This window comes from Globicephala melas, chromosome 10 (assembly GCF_963455315.2).
Source record: "Globicephala melas chromosome 10, mGloMel1.2, whole genome shotgun sequence".
Lineage (NCBI taxonomy): Eukaryota > Metazoa > Chordata > Mammalia > Artiodactyla > Delphinidae > Globicephala > Globicephala melas.
In genome coordinates this window covers 93,336,209-93,360,818 of record NC_083323.1, presented here as the reverse complement: position 1 = coordinate 93,360,818, position 24,610 = coordinate 93,336,209, and the positions used below count along the sequence as shown (strand labels likewise).

Sequence of the window (24,610 nt, the reverse complement as noted above, 5' to 3'; positions counted from 1 at the left end):
CAAAGTTAAACTTCTTAAAAAAGATGTCTACATAACACATACACTACCAGCCCTTCCTTTTCTCCATTCACTTGTTGATCTATTCCCATCTTTCACCATTACCTCCCTGAAATTACTTTTTTCAGGGTTACTAATAACCACCTCATCCAAATATCCAATGGATACTATTTTAGGCCTCACCTTACTCAACCTGTCAACAGCATTAACACAGTTCTATTTTCAAACAATCTTCTCTCTTGTCTTCTGTGTCACTATCTTCTCCTGGTTCTCCTCTGGCCCTTCTCGCTGCTGCTTTTCTGCGTCCACTGCGAGCTTTCTCTCCTCAACCAGAGTTCCTGAGGTTACCAGACCCCTTCTTTTCGCCACACTAGAGTTTGCAAACTATGGCCCACAAGGTAAATCTGGCCTGCTGCCTGTTTTTATAATAAAGTTTATCAGAATTGAGCCACATTTTAAAAATGTAACATCTATGGCTGCTATCACACTGAAATGTTCAGAGCTGAACAGATGTGAGAGAGACTATAGGATTCACAAGCCTAAATATTTACTCTCTGGCTTCTTAAAGAAAAAGTTTGCTGACCCCAGGTCTATACCTTCTCCCTAAGTACCTATTTTAAATACATGCTGGCATTTCTAAAATTAATACCTCTAACATCTCCCTGAGCTATGCATTCTTCTATACAATTTCTTTCTTTCTTTCTTTTCCTTCCTTCCTTCCTTTCCTTTCTTTTCTTTCCTTTCTTTCTTCCTTCCTCCCTCCCTCCCCTCCCTCCCTCCCTCCTTCCTTCCTTCCTTTCTTTCTATCTTCCTATCTATCGATCTAACTATGGCTGCATTGGGTCTCTGTTGATCGACTGATCTATCTATCTATGGCTGTGTTGGGTCTCTGTTTATCTATCTATCTATCTATCTATCTATCTATCTAAGGCTGCGTGGGGTCTCTGTTGCTGCACACAGGCTTTCTCTAGTTGCAGTGAGTGAGGGCTACTGTTCATTGCAGTGCGCAGGCTTCTCACTGCGGTGGCCTATCTTGTTGCAGAGCACGGGCTTTAGGCACGCGGGCTCTAGAGCACAGGCTCAGTAGTTGTGGCACGCGGGCTCTAGAGCGCAGGCTCAGTAGTTGTGGCTCACGGGCTTAGTTGCTTCACGGCATGTGGGATCTTCCCGGACCAGGGCTCGAACCCATGTCCCCTGCATTGGCAGGCGGATTCTTAACCACTGCACCACCAGGGAAGTCCCTACAATTACCTATCTAATAGTTCTATTTCCCATAGGAAAATCAATACAAACCTAAAATTATTTTTTAATTCTTTTTGAAAACGAATCCTCCCCATTTACTATCTACTTAACTGCTCACACCAAAAATCTACGAGTCATCCTTGCTTCCTCCCTCTTATTCTTCCTCATATACAACTCATTAACAAGTTCTGTTCATTCTAGTTTCAAAATATACCTTGAACCCATCAACGTCTCTCCATCACGATGGCCACCAGCCCCGTCTAAGTCGACCTGCATTATAACAAGAGTCTGACTGCCCTGCAACCACTTAATTTTCCTCCTCAAATCCATTCTCCACAGCAATCAAATCATGTTATTATATCTTATTCAATTTTCATAGCAACCCTACAAGTTAATTACTATTATTATTCCCATTGTACAAATGAGAAAAAATAAGGCTTAAAAAATGTATGTGACTTGCTTTGGTAAAACACAAAACTTACATGTGACAGAGATGCCAAATCATTAAACTATAAACTGATGTTCTTTCCTTTTCAGAACTGAAGTCTTGTGTCAGAACAGACTAGATCCTTTCCTATGTGACCTCCTATACTTTCAGGCACAGAATAAGGTAATTTCAATAGTTCACTATATCCAATATCCTAGAGCAATTTTGTTACCTTCTAACTTAGTGAACTACCCTACTTCTCTCCCACGAATCTACTTTTTCTGATCTACTTATCATATCTACCAATTTGTTCTTGTCTATCCACCAAGACGTGGGCATTCACGCACACCTGAATCATAAATCAGGACTCCCCAAGCCAACAATCTTTTGTGGCACACTGTGTTTTGGTGTTCTCAGCACTGTATGTGTGTGTGTCTCTGTGTGCATGTGAAATCTGAGAAGAGCTGGTAACATCAGCTAGAAGTGGCGACCACTCACTATGTTCAGAGCATGTGCTCTTTAGTTTTCCTTCCCCATCTATTTACTGTTTCCTACTGAGCTAAATTTACTCATAGCATTTTCTGCCTGGCCTCTTACACACTTAAATTCTTCATCTTTAGCCTATTCTATGAACTTCAAAGGACAAGGAGATCGTATTTTGTAGATTCTCTTTGTTGTACTGTTTGTACTGTTCTTCCCTTCCTTTATCATGAATACGTATAGCACACGTATGTGCTGTCTGCTGTCTCTCAAAGAAGCTATGCACATTTTTCAATACATATTTAATCCCCAAGGATAAAAGACTTACTTTTTCTATAGTATCAATTCTTCCATAACATCAACTAGTTAGCACCAAACAAATGAAAGTAACAAAAACTTGCATTTTTCCACATTTAGTCCTTCCCTTTTATTAAACAAATGATCAACTCTGGACCTCTACAACTTTTTATTCTAGAAAGAACATGAACTACAGTGTTTTCAAAATCCTGCTTTCTCCTCTAATTCTAGATTGCTTTGCGGGGGGGAATGCAGCTTACCACTACAAGTCCTGTTGTCAGCATTAAGAGAGTAGTGGGCAGGGCATCCACAAACAAAACCTCCAACTGGCACTGCCAAGCAGAGGTGGGAGCAGTGCCCATTGCTGGAAGCACACTCATTCCACCCTGCCTGCCGAGAGGAGTGAAACACGAGGATGTCCATCACATAATCCAAATGGCCCTGGATGATGGTGCGGTTTTGGCCACTGGTTTTGTTGGCACGCTCGATGCTGCGTCGGCTCCAGTCTGTCCAGTAGATGTAATCTTGGTACTGAGTTAAGCCAAACGGATGAGGCAAGTCATCTGCTATAACCTCACGGTTGAGTCCTGTTTTCAGAAAGGCAGTAGAAAGGGGAGAAGCAGAGAGATGAAATATGTGAGAATGTAAGTCTTGTTGGCAAAAATAAAATAAAATGTTAACATATAAAACATTACTTTTGTAAGCAATTTAAAACAGAAGAATTCCTTTAAAAGCAATTCTTAAACCAGACTGGTCCTGTGAAATCAACCCACCTGCAGTCTGACCCCATGCCTCAAACTAATATTCTTGCTACAAATCACTGAGTTTTTTTAAACTCCTGTAAATGGTCTATTTTGATTGTGGTCTTATTTTCCCTCCATAAAGGTCTACAGTTCAACTATTTTTCCTTCCAAAAAAGGATGAAAATGCATATATTGTATTTTACCGGTACAAAAAGTCACTTCAGGAATGCCCAGGGTGTTATAAATTCCATTATAAGCCCAACAGTAATGGAATTTCCACATATTAAAGAGATATGAATCCAAGTACCTAGCCCACTATTAATAAATAGGATACAGTGTGAGACAGAGGAAAAACCTAGACATTCATATGAAGTTTTATTAATAGTATCTAACCTATGGTAAACAGCAGCCACTGACTTTTGCACAGAAAGGATTATATACTATCTGTCTGAACAAAAGGGAGTACAGCTTACCAAGCATATTTGAAGATTCTATTAAGTTGGTGTCCAGGTCTGTCCAATAAAGCCTCCTTTTAGCATAATCAATAGTTAGGCCATTTGCTCGCCCCACATTTGGAACTAATGTAGTACGTTCACTTCCATCCATGGCAGCTCTGTCTATCTTAGGCTTTCCACCCCATTCAGTCCAATACATAAATCTAAATTCAAAACAGTGGATACTTAACATTTCATTTTTGACTATTTGGGAGAAAGGATCATATTCATGCACAGTAACTAAATGAATTTAAAGAAAATATACATTAAGTCAAGGAAATTGGTAAAGCAAAATCATAGCTATAATTTTTTTCAAGAATACTGGCAGCCTCAACTAAATATTTTTTCTCATATCCTAAAAAGGAAGTGAGTCAGCTTTCCTTAGTCTTTCCAATGAATTTGTTCCATCCAAAACCTAGGAACTGGAAACAAACCAATGATTTCCTTATTGCAGCATTGCATTTATAAAACTAATATTCAAGAAGTTAGCAAAGAATTAAAGCTCTGGTCTCAGAACCTGATTCACTTCAGAACAAAATATATGTATTTCTGAATACAAGTAATTCGAATTTTTAAACTTCTTTTCAATTTGTGTCATCAACTCTCCCCCAAACTAAGTTGCCGCAGTACATCAAGGGTAAAAATTAATAGCCTTTAACTGAAATTTAAAAGCAACGTTTGAAAACGTATTTGGTCACATGGTCCAAGGTAACATACTGCGACGTGTAAGAGCAACGAACCACCCCTTAATGTGTCAGCTGGTCAGTGAACACTATTACTACAACCCCTGTGAAATTTTAGAACCCTCTTTTGCTTTTGTTGTACTCTTTTGAGTTCTTCACCTTAACCTTAGAGCAGCTCAACAGTATAGGTTTTTTACACGTGAGGAGGCCAAGGCACTAAAAGTGTGACTGATTTGTCTGATGTCTTCAAGCCAGTCATATGGCAGCGCTAGAACTAGAAGCTAATCCTTAGCCAAATGCCCTTTCAGCTGAACTAGTAGTGCTAGTTTCAAGACACTCTGAATACTGGGAGTAGGAATGTTCTCCACGTGCCAGGTCTCATCAAATACCCATGGCAGACATTCACTCATCAGCCTGTTAGCTGATGGTTGATTTGGTAGCAATGTATGAACATGGTTTTCTGAAAACTGAAGTTGTCTCGGTCTTTGTTTGCATTTGTACTTGTCAGCTGACAGGCACGTGCACACCCCGAGAGCCCAAGAGAAAACAACTGTGGGAGAAATTTCACAGTTGCCAGCAGCCACATAAACTAGAGTACTTCGTCCCAACTACTAAATATCTGTCTGGTAACTAATGTTTAGAATAAAAATCACCATAACCCAATCACAACATGTCAGCACAGAGGGGGTGCTTTCAGTATGACCTTCTTAACTACATGGCTAACCAGCTAACCATGGAACTGACTGATTCAGGGAAACTATTTTTCATTACGGCTATAGTAAATATGTTTGTATGTGCACACTGTTAACTTCTGCTTTTTAAAATGGAGTTATTCTTCACATTTCAGATTTCTTAGATGCTGGCTTTTTAAAATTTGCTAAATCATGTAAGAAGGATCATCTACCGTTGAAAAACATGTCACGTTGTAAAAAAAATAGTTTATCAGAAAGTTCACTGTTTAATATCAAAGTTTCCCCAAGTTTATAATAATAATCAAACTAATTGTCCATTTTTGAATTAACAAACATTCTAGAATGGAGCTTGTAAAATGCAGTTATTTCCTAGCACACATTATTTCAGTGGGTTTACTTTCATAGGTTTGGAATCTGGTGTAACTTGGGAGAGAGTGCAAGCAAATACAGACTTGATGACACCTTTAAAAAGGCTGTCTACTTAGTACATAAGTATGATCATTAATATTTAATTATTAATCCATTTCACTTTTTTTTTTTTTTTTTTTTCCGGTACGCGGGCCTCTCACTGTTGTGGCCTCTCCCGTTGCGGAGCACAGGCTCCAGACGCACAGCCTCAGCAGCCATGGCTCACGGGCCCAGCCGCTCCGCGGCATGTGGGATCTTCCCGGACCGGGGCACGAACCCGCGCCCCCTGCATCGGCAGGCGGACTCCCAACCACTGCGCCACCAGGGAAGCCCTCACTAATCTTTTTCACCCAATGTTAATGATGACAAAAGTCAAATTTAGCTAATAATTATTAATTCTAAATCAGTGAAATCTCAACTAATGGTTTTAAGATAAAGCCTGTCTATGGTTGACTTGTCAAATTCCTAATAAGCATTATTTAAGACATCAAGAATATAATCCATAACTTGGCCATGAACAATGCAGTTGCAAAGAATGCATACAAAAAGCTGTTTACCCTTCAGCGGGGTCCAATGCAAGAGCTCTGGGACTATCTAGGTCTTTCCACACCAAAACTTGTCGGTGCTGCCCGTCCAACTTTGATACCTCAATTCGATTTGTTCCTGTGTCTGCCCAGTACAAGTTCTTCCCAAGCCAGTCTACTGCCATGCCTTCTGGATAATCTAAGCCAAATTCTACCACATGTTCCAGTGCACTGCCATTCATAAAGGCTCTGCTGATGGTCTGCAAAAATAAGATTAACAAAAAAGTCACAGGGCTTAAGTACAAAACACCATCCAGAAGGAATGTATGGTTTGTTTTTCGATGGGTGGGAGGATCCAGAAGAGCCAGAGGCATAGTTTCTCAATACAATTCACATATTTTATGAGCAAAGAAAAAAAATGATGTCAACCTCTAATAAATGCAACTGTGACCTCAAGTTTTATTGCCAATTCAGGGAGAAAGTTTTGAAATTTTTAAGGACCAGAAATTTATTCTAGTAGAACAGTGGAATGACTATTCTTGTAAAATTTATTAGTAATCAAGTGAAAGAGACGTGACCAGAATGTTGTAGACTTTTAACTGGTAGTCAGTTTCCTGAGGGTATTTGAGAGTAGGCCATGTCACCGTGTCAACTGAAGATCTCAACAACCTTATATTGATACCTTATAGAAGTGCATGTGACTATTATCATACCATTACCACTGTAGCTTTGAATCCCCTAAAAATTAAAACCGTCATAATTCAAGCTATTAATAACAGCTGCTACTTCATGGCAAGTACTATCCTAAGTACTTTGTGTACATATATTTTCTGATTTAATCCTTACAACAGCCCTGCAAGATAGACATTATCGCTATTTTCAAGATGAGGAAACTTACAAGCCCACACAATAAAAGCCAAGATAAAGCATTTATTCACTCATTTAACAGATTTTACTGAACACCATTAGAATCCAACTCTGGCTCTAACATTCCATGATTTTTTCACATGAGCCAAAATTTTACACAAGTTATCTAAAACAAGTCCAAAACAATCTGGAAGAAGGAAAGCTTATTCTCCAGATTTTCCGGTTAAGAGCTCCTCCTTATGGACTCAATGTGCTTTTCAATATTTATTCTAGGGGGGGAAAAAAAGGTATGCTATAACTCATAATTGCCATTTTCTACCTCAGTCAGGTGCCCCCAAATTTTTTTTAATACATTTAGAGTCAAGTCTCTATAAGCCATTTATATGAAGCATACAATTGCTTACTCTCTAACTGAAGAAAACGTCACTCATTAAATTCAAACAGAACAAAGCAGAGGAAGATTATGTCTTGCAGATTGAGAACACTCAAGCAGAGTATCTTGCACTAAAACATACTTAATAAAAAATACTGAATGGGCCTTTCCCTCGACTTCCTTTAAAAAGTTAAGTGTTTTTGTAGAACTCTGCCTATTAAGTAATGAGGAAAGTTGATAATAGCACGAAGAGTCAGAAATCCTAGACGCTCTCCCTTTTAGCCTCCAGTTTTAATATTCCAGTTCTTTTGCTAACCTTGAGTGATATGTCAGTCCAGTAAATTCGGTTGTCTGTCACATCAAAATCCAAAGCAGAAGCTTCTTTGACACCAGTGAGCGGGATGGCCACGTTATTATTGTTAGTTTCCAAAGAAATTCTCCTGATATCTGCTCTCCGTGAAAACAAAAGGAAAGCCTCTGGGACAATGCAGGTCTTCATGTCACTGATGAGTTCAAAGCCAATGGGGCAGGCACACCGAAGGCCCTGAGGTCTATAGAGGCAGAGATGGCTACATCCCCCATTCTCCTCAGCGCAGGGGTTGGAACCTAAAATTATAAAAGGGCACAGAAGGACACACACATTGATACAATCAACACATTTTCAATTTAAAATGACTAAGCATTTGTTTCACAAAGACCAAGGATGATATTTGCTCCCAAATCTAGAGTTTCAGTTGTAATCTCATAGACATGCACTGTGAGGGTTAATAGGGAATAAAAGGCCAGGCACAGTTGTGCAGGCCTATAGTCCCAGCTACTCGGAAGCAGGATGGCTTGAGCCCAAGAGTTTTGATCGGTAATGCTCTATGCTGATTGGGTATCCGATTAAGTTGGCATCAGTATGGTGACCTCCCAGGAGTGGGGACTACCAGGTTGCCTAAGGAGTGCTGAACTGGCCCAGGTTGAAAACGGAGCAGGTCAAAACTCTTGTGCTGATCAACTGGGAATAGAGGTATGACAAAAATACTTTCCTTTGTACCCACAGTAAACTTTAACTAAACTGCATTATTCATACAGTAGAAATTCTTTTCATGAAGGGGGGTGTGTGTGTGTGTGTTAAGTTTAGCCCTTCGATTCAAACTATGTAGGCAGAGTACTAAGCCAACATTTAAAAGGTTATTCCTGCCAAGCAATCTGATAACTTAAAGTTCTCATTTGTTTCCGGATAAACAACTTTAAAGAAAGTTCTTGATTCCAAAATTATTCATGGACCATCTACATGGTGCCCAGCACTAGGTCATCCCCAAATATCACTGAACTTGGTGATATGCTGAAAATATGTTTGGAGGTTTCAGGAACCAAAAGAAGAAAGTGATTTGGAGTATTTTCCCCGGGACATTTATTTAATTTCTCTGGTTCTTACATTTAGGGTTTGACAGTAGGGAGGTGGAAGGAAATGGAATGATAGTCCCTGAGAAAGAAGATAATTGTCTAAAAGCTGTTCACTGTCTTCCTTAGCCACTAGACACCATGGGATATGATGTAAAAGGTATCAGACTTTGAGAAAAACGTACTTGTACCACAAAGAATTTATGTATATCCCCTCAAAACATCAACAATTTACACTGCTGACTTTACAAGCTGCTGACTGTCTCTATCTTTTCTCGTTCCTCGTTCAATCTCTAAGAGAACTGTGGAATTACTTACCAACGATTCGATGAACATTTGTGGCCTTCAGGCCCATGAGGTCAGGGAGCTGGTCTATGATGATTTCCCGCTCTGCACTTCGTTTGTGTACTCTTTCGATGCTACGCCTCTGCCAGTCGGTCCAGTAAACATAGTCACCCAACAAAGTAAACCCAAATATGTGGGGAATTTTGTCTTCCACTAGCACTCGTCTCCCAGTCCCATCGGTATTCATAACCTTCAAGTTTAAGTTTAAAGAGAAGGAAGAGGAAAAGATGTGTACTTATTCTTCAAACGTATATAAAAATGACAAAACCAACTATGCCTACATCAAAATCCAAGTATCATCTTAGTTACTCCTGTTACAATGCTTTCACAAAGTGACAACATGTTGGTTTAATGAGAAGGATTTCGAAGACTCAACGTGGGCTCGTATTTTACCTCTACTTGCCCAGTCTTTTATTACCCTTCCTTCTAAAAATCCCGGCAACATTAGATTTAGTAGGCACCTCCTCTACTAAATGACTGTGTAAAAATTAAAAGTACAATATTATCGCCTTAAGTTTGCTTGTACATCTGTTTTCAAATTATAGTGTACCTTTGCACATATTATTTTATTACGTATTGTGTTTTATAACATATTTTATTTTATCATGAGAGTTTTGCCTGTTTGACATCTAAGGAAACTAAGATTCAAATAAGGTTGCACAGCTTGTATAGAGTTGATGTCTTTTTTAGAACTCCTTCTATTTAGTGTATTTTTTATTTCATTGTTTTTGTTTTAAAAAAAAAAAACACTCTAGGTACTCTCTCTGCAACTAAGTTTCAAGTAGCTAGGACGTATCAGCTCTTTCCAACTACCCTACAGCACAGCGGTCCCCAACCTTTCTGGCACCAGGGACCAGTTTCGTGGAAGACAATTTTTCCACGGACTGGGTGGAGGAGGATGGTTTCAGCATGATTCAAGCACATTACATTTATTGTGCTCTTTATTTCTATTACTATTATATTGTAATATAATATGAAATATATAATGAAATAATTATACAGCTCACCATAATGCAGAATCAGTGGGAGCCCTGAGCTTGTTTTCACTTGCCACTCACTGACAGGGTTTTGATATGAGTCTGCAAGCAACTGATTTATTATGGTCTCTGTGCAGTCAAACCTCTCTGCTAATGATAACCTGTATTTGCGACCTAGAGCCCTCACATGTGCAGTTCACAGTAGGGTTCGCGCTCCTATGAGAATCTAATGCCGCCGCTGATCTGACAGGAGGCGGAGCTGAGGCAGTAATGCGACCAATGGGGAGCAGCTGTAAATACAGATGGAGCTTCGCTCGGCTCACCTCCTACTGTGCAACCCGGTTCCTAACAGACCACGGACCACTCTTGGTCCGTGGCCCGGGGCTGGGGACCCCTGCTATAGCAACATTATTAAATCCATTCTGACATTTTCATTGTAAACATCAGCAATTTCCCTAGGCGTCTTATCTGTCGCTGACGTTGCAGAAACATGTACTAATCTTCTGTTCTAAAAGGCAGAGGAAGTATTCTAAAGCACCAACTTCCAAGTCCTCATCTGAGAACATTTCTATCATTTAAAGTGGCCTGTGTACCAGGCAAATCAGCCTTCAGAAATGTTATTGTTACTAATAACATGTACATGCAAACACCCACCTAAAAAGAAGTATCAGGAATAATCTTATACAAGTATTAATTTTTTATTCATAAATTATATTCCATGTAAGTCAATACTGTGATGCCTAGATGGAATGACAAGCAAATATCTTTCTCTCTCCTCTCTAAAAATTTTAAAACACTTGTTGACCTTCCCCAAACATCCAAACCTTGGAAACAAAATACTTAAAAATTGAGCAAAATTGTGCCATATTCTTGTATCTTCACTTGCAAATATCAATAAATATTTGATTTATATCTGATGGAAGAGAGATTATATTAGTTGGATGTTTATCTGTTCATATTAGATACAAGAGGACTTCTATTAAGCCAACTGAATAAATCTATATTTAAATGTAATGTTTTTTAAAAGTCAAAAACATAGTTAAAAAGAATTAAATACTACTCCAACTCCTAACATTACACACTTTTTAAAGTTAATAATTTCTGCTTGAGACATGAGTTTAGATTTTTTACATTCACATTTTCTTGCAACAGACCATTCCTGGATATATTTTATGATGTCTACGGTTTATCTTAAAATTACTTTGGTGTTTAACAGTAAAATGACTAAGCAGAGAAAAAGGGTTGATAATCTGTTTTCATATATAACTAGGATATAATCTCTAGAATAGCAGGAACCTAATTTCATCTATTTATGTCTTTCACAGCTACTATTAAAGAGCCTGGCAGAGAACTCAATAAATATTTGTTAAATAATTTTTAAAAGGAGGGACTTCCCTGGTGGCGCAGTGGCTAAGAATCCGCCTGCCAATGCAGGGGACATGGGTTCGAGCCCTGGTCCGGGAAGATCCCACATGCCGCGGAGCAACTAAGCCTGTGCGCCACAACTACTGAGCCTGCGCTCTAGAGACCGCAAGCCACAACTACTGAGCCCGTGTGCCTAGAGCCCGTGCTCTGCAAGAAGAGAAGCCACCGCAATAAGAAGCTCATGCACCGCAACTAGAGAAAGCCCGCGTGCAGCAACGAAGACCCAACACAGCCAAAAATAAATAAATTTATTTAAAAAAAAAAAACTTTAAACGGAGACAGGTTTCCTAAGACCTACGACAGTCATGAAACCTTAGTAAAAATGGAAATTAAAATTTATATAACAGTTCTTATCCTCAGATCCTAGCTTAGCCATGTGAATGAATGAAAGGTATTCTTGCCCAAATTTTAAATCCATGTGAAAATGCATACTACTGCCTACTTTTAGAGAATGGATACTTTCCTGATCCCTCCTAAAAGCAGAGCTCCAAGAAAGAATTTCTGGCCCCATTTTATTACTGCCTGGAAACTCTGATCAGGGTGAAAATTTTTCCTGTATTAGACATAATTTAGAATAGTCATTATTTTTAGGTGGGAGAAGCTTATTTTAAAACTCTGTCCTTTTGCCTCCACCCTAATATGGAGATTCTCTCTTGACTCTGGTATCTTCCTCTACCCTCCCTGCAAGAATTTCCTCCCAATACTATGTCCTTCCTTCCCAGGATCTCCAATTTCTCCCTCTCCATAAGGTCCTTCTTTTCTGCCTTTAACACAGTTTCCACCATTTTAGAGAGACACAGTTTAAAAGCTGAATGATTCTGTTTTTGCTGCCATGTTCTCTGAATGATCTGTAGCTGCTGCCTCCACCTCTTACCATTCATTCCCTCACCTCCCTACAACTGGCTGACAATCCGAGACTCGGCTCAAATGACTACTGAAAACGATCAGTGACTACTTTTCTGTTCTTCTCTGCTCTTCTGCACAATCTGCTTTCTATCTCTTCATCTCCCTGGTTCCTCTTTCCTTCTTCAAACCTGGCTGGATATGTTCCAAGATTTCCTGAGTTGTTCTGTCTATAAAACACCTTTCAACAGGCCCATCAAGTCTTAAGGCTTTAATATGACCTTATGCAGAAAAATTACCAATATGTAAAGTTCTAGTCTAAAGCCTCATCAGTTTCTACTGCAATATTTCCCACTGCATCTACCAGAAAATGTACTGCTACCTCATCTAAAATGTCATATACTTAACGGGAAACCTATCTTCTCCATTAGGCGGAGGAGTTCATCATCCTATCAGAGAGCATCTAACACAGAGTGCTAAACATTCTGTATTACAGACCTCTAAAATAATACTTTCTTACAAGTGTATGGTATAGTAAAACGTGTCTGCTTTTACCTTATTCCTTGTTTCAGTATTATCTTAAATCAATTATTATCTTACGTTTAATAAATACTAATTTTGCTGATTACTATGCTCCAATATTGGCCTTCCTATTAAAATTTATTTGATCTAAAAGCATACACTAGTTACCTAATACTGAACTTTTTAAAAATAAAATCTAAATTTCTACTTCAAAAATATTACAGGATCAACCAACTCTCCTCTTTCAGTTATGTGTCCTGCAACATTCTTGTTTGTTCATTTTGAGAAATTAACAACTTAAACAAAGATAGCTGATTAGCTATGAATTTAGATAATGGGCAAAGAATGAAACTGAAAACCACAGTGAGAAAAATAACAAAAAGATAATTCCAAAAGATTCTTCTCGTTTACACAACTCAGCATTTTCTTATTTAGCATTTATTCTTCATTCTTCTGCTCTCTAAAAATCTCTTATGATTAGCAAACAATACTCTGGCAGAATTAGACAGATTTGGATTTTAAATATAAGATCTATCACTCACTAGATACCCTTAAGGAAATTTCTCACATGTAAAATAGGGAGAGAGCACTTCCATTACTGAATTATTTAAGAAAGAAAAGAATGTTTACTTATATAGCACAGTATCAGATTAATAGATGCTCAGTAAATGCTGGTTCTTGCCCTTTATTGTTTTAGTAAAATGCTTTAGTCCCTAAAAGTAAATAGCTATACTTAAATGGCTATATTTAATTAAGTTAGTAAAATATAGTGCTTCAAAATAAAAATGAATACATAAATATAAAAGGATATGTGGAAGTAAAAGACCAAACCACCACACAGTTTTAAGCTGAATAAAAACAGCACAGACTTTTCTGTATCCTGGCCACTAGTGGAAAACTGCAGGGCTGCAGCCTTATTCCCATTTCCAACCCCCATTCTTATTGTTTGCTTATGCTGCTTAGAGCTTAGATGCACAGTAACTAAAACAGTAAACAAAATGGAGCAGTTTGACAATTTGATTGGAATATACTTTCTGCTGCTCTACCAGACCCTCAACTCCACTCCCCACCCCAAATCAAACAACATTAATAAACATATCTACTAAACGCAAATCACATGAAAAGCATGATGAATGCTAACAGAAGTTTACAACAGGGCCTCTTCTAGCTAAGGGATTACAATCTGGTTGAGGAAGTAAACTATATTTACATTAAAACCATAAACATACACCCTTCTCTGGCGTACAGCTAATCAGGAAAAACTTTAGGAAGGAGCAGGAGTTCAAATTCACCTTCAAGAATTAGAAGAATTTGGACAAAGAAAAAGAGAAAATGATTTTTCAAAATAAAAGAAGTAACACACGTTAAGACACAGTCATGGATGTCTTGTTTGACTTTGAAAGAGACGCTTTGAGGTAGAAAGAATACAAAAGGGACTCAGAGAGACAGCACCCTATAGGAGGTATGAAATTCCAGGTAAGAAAAACTATAGAAAACAAGAAACTTCTGAAAGCACTTTAAGGAGAGTGACATAACAAAGCTGTATTTCAGGAAGACCTCATTTACCTCTATTACTGCATCCAGATTGTGATTAAGATAAATATCCTAAATATAGAATTACGGTTAATAAAATTAATAATATTTTCAATTTCTATGGGATGATAATAGAGCTCCAAAAATCCTCTTTCTGAAAGTCTTTGGGGCTAGCTCTATTTTAGAATTTGGACTTCTCTGAAATACCGAAAGGCTAACACAATGCACATGGCGTATCACCTCTACCTGGGTCCAGGGCAGCACTTCATTGCCAAGCATGATAATATTTTTCCAGCAAGACATATACATATTCCCACAAACGGGGATAAATAGGGACTACAATTAGTCTTACACTGCTTCAAGTCAGACTCCTTTTTTTTTTTTTTTTAACTGTTTTTGATGTGGACCATTTTTAAAGTCTTTATTGAATTTGTTACAATACTGCTTCCATTTTGTGTTTTGGTTTTCTTGGGCTCCCCCACCAGGGATGGAACCCGCACTCACTGCCTGGATTGCCAGGGAAGTCCCTCAAGCCAGACTCTCTACCAACTGAATTAATAAAAATAACTTTCGGTTTCAAGAGCTTTTTGGATTTCAGAATTGCACATAAAGGATTGTAGGTTAGGAATGCTTTGGTGATCTTCACTCTGGTCCCCTGACAAAACTGGGGCTTGGATCAGTGTTAATGCTGCTCTAAGTGCAAGCAAGGGTCTCAGGAAGAAGAAAAACAAGGAAAGGACATGTTAAAAAGATAAGGTAATTTTTAGCAACATCTGGCAAATCAACAACAAATGATAATGAAGGTCTTAAGAAGATCTTTAGAATAGCACAGAGTCCAAGAACTCAAATATAGTTCCCTAAAAGCCACAGCTAAGGATTTTGTAGCTTTGCACACTAGAGTATTAGTCCCTTCCAGCTAGCTATTCCTTGTTCTCTCACTTTAAAGGCAAAAACTAAAAGTGTTTTTTTGTGGGGTTTTTTTGGGGGAGGGGTAGTAGAGTAAATAAAGTACACACTAAAGCTAGATATATCACATCTATTTCAAATTAAACAATGTAATTAAGATATGCTAAGATACTTTAAATGTAAGTTTGTAACCACACTGCTTCCCTTAATTCCCTATCTTCCCATTCTTGACTGTTGTAGTAGCTTTTTACAACAGGGTTGGGTCTAGAACAGTGCTGTCCAAAAGAAATACAAGTTACAAATGTGAGTCATGTGTGTAACTTAAAATTTTCTAGGAGCCAGATTTTTTTAAAGTTTTTTAAAAAATAGGTAAAGGTAATTTTAATAATATATTTAATCTATTCATATATATCCAAAATATTTTATTTCAACATGTAACCACTCTTTAAAAATTTATTAGCGAGATTTTATGTTTTTTCTTACTAGGTCTTCTTAGTATGCATTTCACACTTCAAGCATCTCAGTTCAGAGTAGCCACATTATAGGTGCTCCATAGCCATATGTGGTTACTGGCTACCCTAGTGGACTGCGCAGTATTAGAATTTCATGGTGGTGACTATACAGCCCACAACAAAATTAATTTACTCCTGTTTTAGATTAGACCCCTGTCCCCCCTCAAACCTGCCACCTTCAGGGTTGCCCTAGACTCATCAGGCTCCGTAAAGCCACAAACAAATGCCTTCCATTTCGTCTTTCCTCCCTCCCCAGCTATGCTATACTTAATTCTAATATGGGTTAAAATTACTTCAAAAATGATTTCTCATGAAAAGAATAAAACTCTACTTTTTTCATCTTTTATCACAATTGTAAGTTTACATTTCAAAGTTCTAGCTGAGATTTGCAAGAGTAAGGACAAAGGCCTGATTCTTTCATTTCTTTTAGGTTATATCAAAATAGAAGTATTAAAATCACATTTATATTAATAAGAGAATCCCTATCTGCCATCTCCTTGGCTCTCCCCTTAAGAGCATTCTAGATTGACAGATAATGGTTGAACCCAGGTAGTTCCTGAGTATCTTTCCTCTGCTTTACTACATGTCTGAAATTTTCCATAATTAAAAAAAAAAAAATGAAGAGAGGAAAGATAAGGGAAAAAGTCCAAGGGCATCCGAAGAATAATAATAGTTGTTAGTAATAAATGCTGTTATCATTTTTGTTGTTCACATGATGTAGGAGGCAATTTATGAGAATCCTCTGAAGAAATTAAGGGATCAAAAACTTAAACAAAATCTGATTGTGAGACTTTACTTCTAAAGAACTACATATTTCCCTTTATACCGAGACTGATTACTTTCTGAAATGTGTTTCCTTCCATTACTTTTGCAGAGTTGACACTTCTTAGAAAATTGGCTTCTGCCCTAAATGCTTCTCTTTTATCAGCCACACAATCTCTCTCTACTACTGGGCAGAAGCAACATAGAGAAACAAGAACATGTTGCTTTGTCTCAAAGAAAATTACTGTTACATTTCTCATACCCAAGGAGTAACAGTTTTGGACAGGTTACTAGGTTTGTAAATACAGTTTTAAGCCCCTTTATGTTTAAAATAACCACCCAAATCCTGGTAAAAGCTTGCTTGTACATTCTGAACCCAGAACAAATGCACCATTTTAGGCCAATCCAGAAGATAACCCTTATGCTTTAAAAGCTGAGCCAACACTAATTAAATCTTCTTGAGGGTGTGTTTCACCATATTACCTCAGAGTGGTTTAATTAAACTGAAATTAGGCTTCTGTCACTTCTAAAATCTACCTCCAAATCTGAACCAGAGTCTCCAGTGGTTTCAGCTGCTTCAACCACATTGTGGTATGGATTTAACATTCTGAGGCATTTCCAAATATTGCAAACCACACTGAGCATACGGGCTACAACAGGAAACAGATGTGGGTTAACCAGAACATTATCTTCACAGAGAGGAGGTAATAGCAAACCTTCTGCAGACATCACATCCGGTTTTTTTGAGTAGTTTCATCAGCCCATTAAATGCCAAGACAGGATTACCCATGAAATCCTGGAATGCAGCCAGTCTACTACCAAAGTTGCTGCTATGCAAATTCACTTGACTGGACATGTTCAAGAAATAGATGACAACAGGACAACCAGGCACCCCTCATAAAATGAACTGGGAATGCTATCAAGTTCCAAAAAAGAAATGCAAATGAACCATTCCTCTTATACTGTTCCAGCCAATATCCAAAACAAGTAGTAAATTAAAAGTTTATATATATATATATATATATATATATATATATGTGAGACAAATAGGTATCGTTGGGGGCTGATTCATCTAATTCATAGGTTATAAAGTATAATTTCATAGAAATGGCATTTTTGAAAACTATATCGATGGAAATAACATTTCAATCACGCAGAATCTCACTGGGGTGAGAAGGAAAGAGAAATGCTTTGCATCCAGTAGGGGAAGCAAAGGGACGCCACGCACCTGTTTAAGAGAGCAGTAACGGCAAATTCAGTGCTGCATTTAAAGCCTTTAACCTACTTCAAGACATATTATGTCTGAGTAAATACAAGTGATTTTTCATATGGAAAGAAAAAGTATCAAACTTGCACTAGGTAGTTTCATAATATTTTTTCAAGGAGTCGTGCTTAGAATATTAAACATTTGCAGTTACTATGCTCTTTTACAGATAGAGCTACGAATTGCTATTGTGACCAAAGCATTCTAAAACATGAATTACTCAGGAAAACTATAAAATTGAGAACAGATTTTCAGCTGAAGGTATCACTATGATGAAAACCAACACCACCTTAGTCAATACTCAAATGCTTCATGAGATACTTGTGAGAAACCCACTGTCCTGGAGCCTTTAATAAACCCTCAGGGAAACACATTAGCATATTAACAAGGGAAAAATGCTCCCTTTCCTCTCATTCTTTTCAAGCACAACTAACATATATTTGGAGTCTTAGTAGGAAAAAAAAAATCAACTCTAACATCTTAGTATTAAGACAAATTACTCAAGTACCAATGAGCATGCCTTATGCCCAGATACTGGTTTTTAAATACTATTCTTCATTAAAAAGAACCATGGCTCCTTGGCATGGGAAGTAAGAGAAAGCTGGAATATGCTGTTGTTCCAAAAAGTATTTTAAAAATGACAGGGGCTCCTTACAAAATTAAAATTAAATGACCATTTGATTCAGCAATCCTACTTCTGGTACACACCCAAAAGAACTGAAAACAGGATCCCAAAGAGATATCTGCACACTCATGTTCACTGCAGCAGTGTTCACAATAGCCAAGAGGCAGAACCAACTTAAATGTCCATCAGCAGATGAATGGATAGAGAAAATACGGTATATACTACAATGGAATATTATTCAGCCTTAAAAAAGACGGGAAACCTGTCACAGACCACAACTCGGATGAACCCTGAGGACATATGCTAAATGAAATAAAGCCAGTCACAAGAACATAATACTGCATGGTTCCACTTATAAGAGGTATCTAAAGTAATCAAACTCTTAGCAACAGAAAGTGAAATGGCAGTTGCCAGGGGCTGGTGGGGAAGCAGTTGTTCAAAAGGAATGGAGATTAAATTTTGCAAGATGAAAAAGTTCTACAGATCTTGCAGAACAATGTGCATATAATTAGCACCACTGTACACTTAAAAATGGTTAAGATGGTAGGTTTTATGTTATGTGTTTTTCACCACAGTTAAAAAAAAAAGATGGAGGCATGTCAAAAGGACACAGAATCACCTTGAAGGTGATCCTAATGCCAATTCTGGAACAATTTTTGCAACGATATAATGATGATAATGAAATATACCCTGTAGAATAAACTGAACATCCACTGGCTCATATATACACATATATATGTGCATACATATATATATGAATAATTGAATAAATAGGAAAGGGGACACCTCTTCCTTATGGGAGAATTCCAATTAATATAACAGGAATAATGGAAATGGTATCAGTGTTAATTTCCTGGTGTTGATCACTATTCTATGAGTATGTAAAATGAACCTGGGTGAAAGTTTTATTACTCTTGCAAATTTTTTGTTGAAGTCTGAAATTATCTCAAAATGAACAGTCTAAAAAAGAGGCAGCAGAACTCAACACAATAAGTACTGTATTAGGAATCAGGAAACTTGAATTCCATTGTTTTCTTCATAAACAGCAAGTTCTATGACCTTTGACAAATTAAAGAAGCTAACTAATCAAAAAGCAACAAACACTGCTGAATTCTGGGAAGAGAAACCTGGGATAGAAAGAACAAATGTTTGTGTAAGTATATGACACTATCTAGAAATCATCTGATAATGTCTAAACCGTCTGAACATGGCTTTTTTCCCAAAGACAACAACACTTTGAAAACCCATGAAACTCTGTTTGCTTACTATCTATAGACTAATGAAATCTATTGTGGCAGAGAAGGGTTTGGGATTTTTCCCCCATATTTTAAGAATAACACTGTAACTAAAACACAATAGTAGTGTTATAAATCTCAACCAGACATAAAGACCAAGTCATAAATCAATCTAAAATCAAAAATAAATGAACATTTAACGTTTTAAATATCTAAAGCTAAGTGAAAGCAGCCATACTTACAAGGTAACATACTGTATGATTCCATTTATGCAAATCTAGGTGCAGAGGTTGCCAGAGAGTGAGTGTGGGGAGTTGAAAATAAAGGGGCAGCACAAGGCAGTTTTTGTGATTGATGGAAATGTTCTGTATCTTAATTGTGGTGGTGGCTACATGACTCTATGCACTTATTAAAACTTATGGAACTGTAAAAAAATCAATCAACAAAAACAAAAAACTGAACAGGGTCTATTTATTAATAGCATAAAGCCTCTAATTTCAGTCCTACTTACAAGCTCTACAGCCTGGCAGATCTCAGAAGCTCAAAATTATAAATGAAATAACAAAATACTAATCTGTTGAAAATCTCAGCACTATAAAAGGGATTCTAACTCCTTCCCTCAGATTATTATTTCAGATCAAATCTACCAAAAAAACAAATCATAGTACAATGAAGAGTTTAGGAAATCTATTGAGTTCAACAAAAAAATTACAGGGCCTGCATTATAACATTCTCAACATTTTAAAATTGTAAGCTACACTTAAAGTGGAAAAAAAATTTAAGGAGAATCCTTTGCTCGTTATGGATAACTTCAGCAATGACTATTACATAGAATCCTTAAATAGCTGGTGATAAATTAAGTTGAAACAAGAAGTTAAAATACTTGTTATTGTTAACATTGCTCTATGTTTTGCAAATTCCCTCCCAAGAAGCCCGAAAACTGTGGTCCTTGCCATTATATTACTTTTTACCCTTTCCAAACCTTCTAAAAACAGTAAAAATAAAATCTCTATGACCCCTTTAAAAGTATAATAGTTTCCCAGCTACAGGGAAATAACCTCCTGAAAAATAATGTTTTACATGAACTCCATTAACATTTACATGTTTGGCAAGCTTCAAACAACGGCTTTAAACATTTATTTAAACCCACCATGCATATTAATAATGGAGTAGCCTGCATACAGGTCAACGCAAAATCTAAATGAATAGCTTACTGGAAGTCACTAAAACTGAGTTACTAAAGATACTGAACCCCCAACAGGCAAGTTTTCTTTAGGTGATAGGAATTAAAGGCACAGTAAATAAGGAAAAATTTAAAGAAAAAAAGAAAACAGTCATGTCATCTTCAATATAGATTCCCTTTTAGCAACTCTCCCAAGCAAAGTGTTTAATTTGTTCTTAACCTATGACATGCAGTTAATATAAAAAACATCAGAAAATGTTATAACTGGAAAGAACCTAAAGATCACCTGGTTCAAATGACCTCACTGGCCAAAATACAAAGACCGGAGATTATGTGAATTATCTAAAGTCACCGAGTTAAACGGCAAAATCAAACAAGAACTAGATCAGGGTCCAATATTATAAAATGTTTCAACAAAACATCTAGAGATTACCTCGATAAAAACTAAACATTAGGGCTTCCCTGCTGGCACAGTGGTTGAGAGTCCGCCTGCCGATGCAGGGGACACAGGTTCGTGCCCCGGTATGGGAAGATCCCACATGCTGCAGAGCGGCTGGGCCCGTGAGCCATGGCCGTTGAGCCTGCGTGTCCGGAGCCTGTGCTCCGCAACAGGAGAGGCCACAACAGTGAGAGGCCCGCGTACCGCAAAAAAGAACAAAAACAACAACAAAAAAAACCCACACTGTTATAAACTGTAAAGAGGATGACCTCTCTTCTCAAGAAAGTAGGACACTGAAATCAGGACTCTTACTTCAGGGGTACAAAAACCAAAGGAATAAAGAAGGTACTTCTAAAATAATGACTGTAACTAAAAACAGCTCCCCACATATTAAATGGTTTTATACTAAAACATGAGGCGAAAAAGTATAATAGCAGAACATTTAAAAAATAATCCAAGTGCAAGTTCAAACTTGGTCACTAAAGTGCTTTCTAGGTACCAAATGAACAGATTATCCTAATTTACATAGATAAAATTATACTAACTCCAACGTGAGGCAACTGCATCTTGTTTGGTGAGGCTCCAGGGTTTGCTGTGCCAGTTCAGGAAAATATGATCACACCTATCATCGAGCAAGTTTCTCTCACTATAAGTATGTGCAATAACTTTTTTAGAGCCAGACAAAGTAGAGGAGATAATGAGATGACAGCACATACAACTGGACGATATACTACTCTGGCTGCTATAGATGATAACAAGTTAAATAATGTTGTTAGAATTGTACATCAACAGGTAACCTTCAAATAGCAGTTCAAAGATAGATATAATCATAAGATACACCCCAATCAGAAACAAGATGATAGCCCATGCTTACAACTCAGTCAATACAGTCTCCAAATCCAGGTATTCTGTTGAGCTGAGGAATCTAATAACGGAATTTATCAAAATCATTCTTCCATTATTATATGTCAAGAAGATGTGGGGAAAAATATATATTCATATATATATATACATATAGTGTGGTAAAGTAGTAGGAATGGGCAAAGATTCAGGTATTTAAGTTATCCTGAACATTTCTCTAAAACTAAAAGTAAAACCAATTTTAAGAAACACATAAACTGGCAAAGATTCAAAAGAAAGAACTTGTTGGTACTTGTCATACACTCAGGAGAGCTTTATCTCAACAACAGATGATTATATTATTATAATTTCTTAAGGAGGAATTAATCTTAGAAAAAACAATAAGAAAAACCATCATAAATGGGTCCTTGTGTGTTTTAACAGACTTTCACAATACACAGGCTAAAGACGCCAAAGAAATTACTTTTAAAAAAATCTGAATACTTGGGAAACAAATTTCTTTATAAGAGTACTGATTAAACAGAGGAAGTTGTCAGGAGAGGAAAATACAGCCCTGCATAATTATCTCTGTTTCTGTTTCCCAACAAAATTGTGCCAGGTATAATTAGATTTGGACAAAACTACCTATGGACACTGTTCTCTAAAATAGGGAAATTTACAATAAAAGAGATATGAAATAATTCTACATGTCCTTGAAGTAAACAAGAAAAATCTCTCTCTTCACCTACAACCACTAGGTGTTGCTGCATTTGTCAGCATAAGCTCAGAAATGAAAAGGGGAAAAAAATGAATAAAAAGTATATAATGAGAAAGTAAACTGTGAGAAAATTTCAGCTATGACAATATTATTATTTTCAATAAAACCAGCGACTGAAAACGCATTAACTGAAAATGTTTTAAACTTATAAATTATCTATGATATGTCTTCACTATTGGTAAGCAGTACTGCAGGCCCTCAGTACAACCAATGTTTCTGGCAGTTAAAACGGACCGAGAAAAATGAGAATACTGTTAAGACACAATGTGCTTCTGCCTACTGCAGGGTCTTATAAACCCGAAATAAAGGCTTGTTTGATGTTCCCCAACCAGAAAAAAGAAAATGATCCTTTCTGCTAATGCTTTAGTATTTATTATCAGGAAGCCCCAGAACACTATAGTAACACTTGGGTGGGGAGTAGAGGGGACCCCAGTGCAGACAAGTAAACTAGAAGCTTGTATGTAAAAGGTGATGAAATGATTTCAGCATAATGAAGAAACGTAAACAAGTACCAGGAAGTACCTTTTAAATAACACCTACAGTTAAGTGGTCACTATCAGTTGAAAAGCAGGGAAATCAGACATATCCTCACAAACACATTCTTATATTAAAGCACCAGCCAATACGATGACTGTCTTTTTTTAAAAAAATGTGACATCATCAGCAATTCCCTATGTACCATCCCTCTCTGCGGAATTGGTTATAGACCTCAGGTAAACCTATTTATTCTTTCTTGCAACTCTGTACAACAGAAGCCGAGTCTGAAACCCAGAGCTCCCCATTAATTTTCTCTGGTTTCCCCAATCCTCAGACCCAGCTCCCCAATATCCAGCATCTGGTTACATCACCACTTACCAAAAAAAGTGAGTGAGAACCTGATCTAAGGAATCTCCACTGAGGGAGCAGAGAGCATAAGCGAATGAACATTTTAAGCTCTTCCCATAAGATCCACTCAAAACACAAGAGTTTACTATGCCTTACACTGCTACATAATTTATCAAATACCTATCTTTTCTTCCCAAATGTACTGGAAACATATATCCCAAGTAAACTCTAAGTCTTCCAGAAGAGAAGGCCACTACAACCATAATTTAATATTTTCTTATAGTCCCAGGAAAAAGTACCTTTCATTCTTGGGCATGACAAAAGCAGGGAAGCTTTCTTAAGAGAAGGGGAGTAGCAAGGAGCATGTGACCTAGACTAGGGTCAGATCAGCACCTAGGATCAGCTGATACATAACAAGAGGCTAGCAAGTAATCCTAGAAAAAGAAGCATTTTTAAAATTCTGTGTCTTCCCAAAACTTTTAGTCGACCTACTACTGAGTAAAGCAAAATGAAAAAGCTGGTGGTTACAGTTGCTCCTATAATCACTACTAGTCTCAGAGAGGGAAACTAACTAACAGTTTTTCTCCCTCAGTTATGCAATATGAAGAGCTGTGCTCTTTCCTTAGTTTGCCATATACCAGCAATTTTACATATCATTGTAAATTTGAGGGTAACAGATAACAATATCTGCTCTCTTTATTTCCCAGATGTGTCTGTAAAAAGAATTTTTTTTTTTACATTGTAATTGTAATTAAAATTACAAAAGCACTGAATGTTCAATTAGGGAAACTTCATCAGAATCTCTGGGGAAAGAATGAGGGGAGGTCATTGTGTATATAATTTGGTGGAAGGAGATATATCACTAACCTCAAATAATCTGTCAAAAGGGGGACAAACAACACATAGCAGCTGTGTTCCAGTAAACCTGGAAGAAGAGAAATAGATCTGAAAGGTAAGTTTAAGGATGCTGGTACAAGTCA

General features: G+C 37.3%; 1 protein-coding gene across 2 annotated transcripts in view; it reads right to left on the bottom strand.

Moving 5' to 3' along the window:
* LRP6 (LDL receptor related protein 6) overlaps positions 1-24,610 on the bottom strand; it is a 171,762-nt gene that overhangs the window by 37,713 nt on the left and 109,439 nt on the right. For both annotated transcript variants that reach the window (XM_030841440.3, XM_060306220.2), the window contains 5 exons: positions 8,935-9,151; positions 7,544-7,833; positions 6,021-6,247; positions 3,660-3,844; positions 2,704-3,030 (listed from right to left, as the gene is read on the bottom strand). In XM_030841440.3, the coding sequence (XP_030697300.1) occupies positions 2,704-3,030; positions 3,660-3,844; positions 6,021-6,247; positions 7,544-7,833; positions 8,935-9,151 (1,246 nt within the window). The remainder of the gene's footprint in view (positions 1-2,703; positions 3,031-3,659; positions 3,845-6,020; positions 6,248-7,543; positions 7,834-8,934; positions 9,152-24,610) is intronic.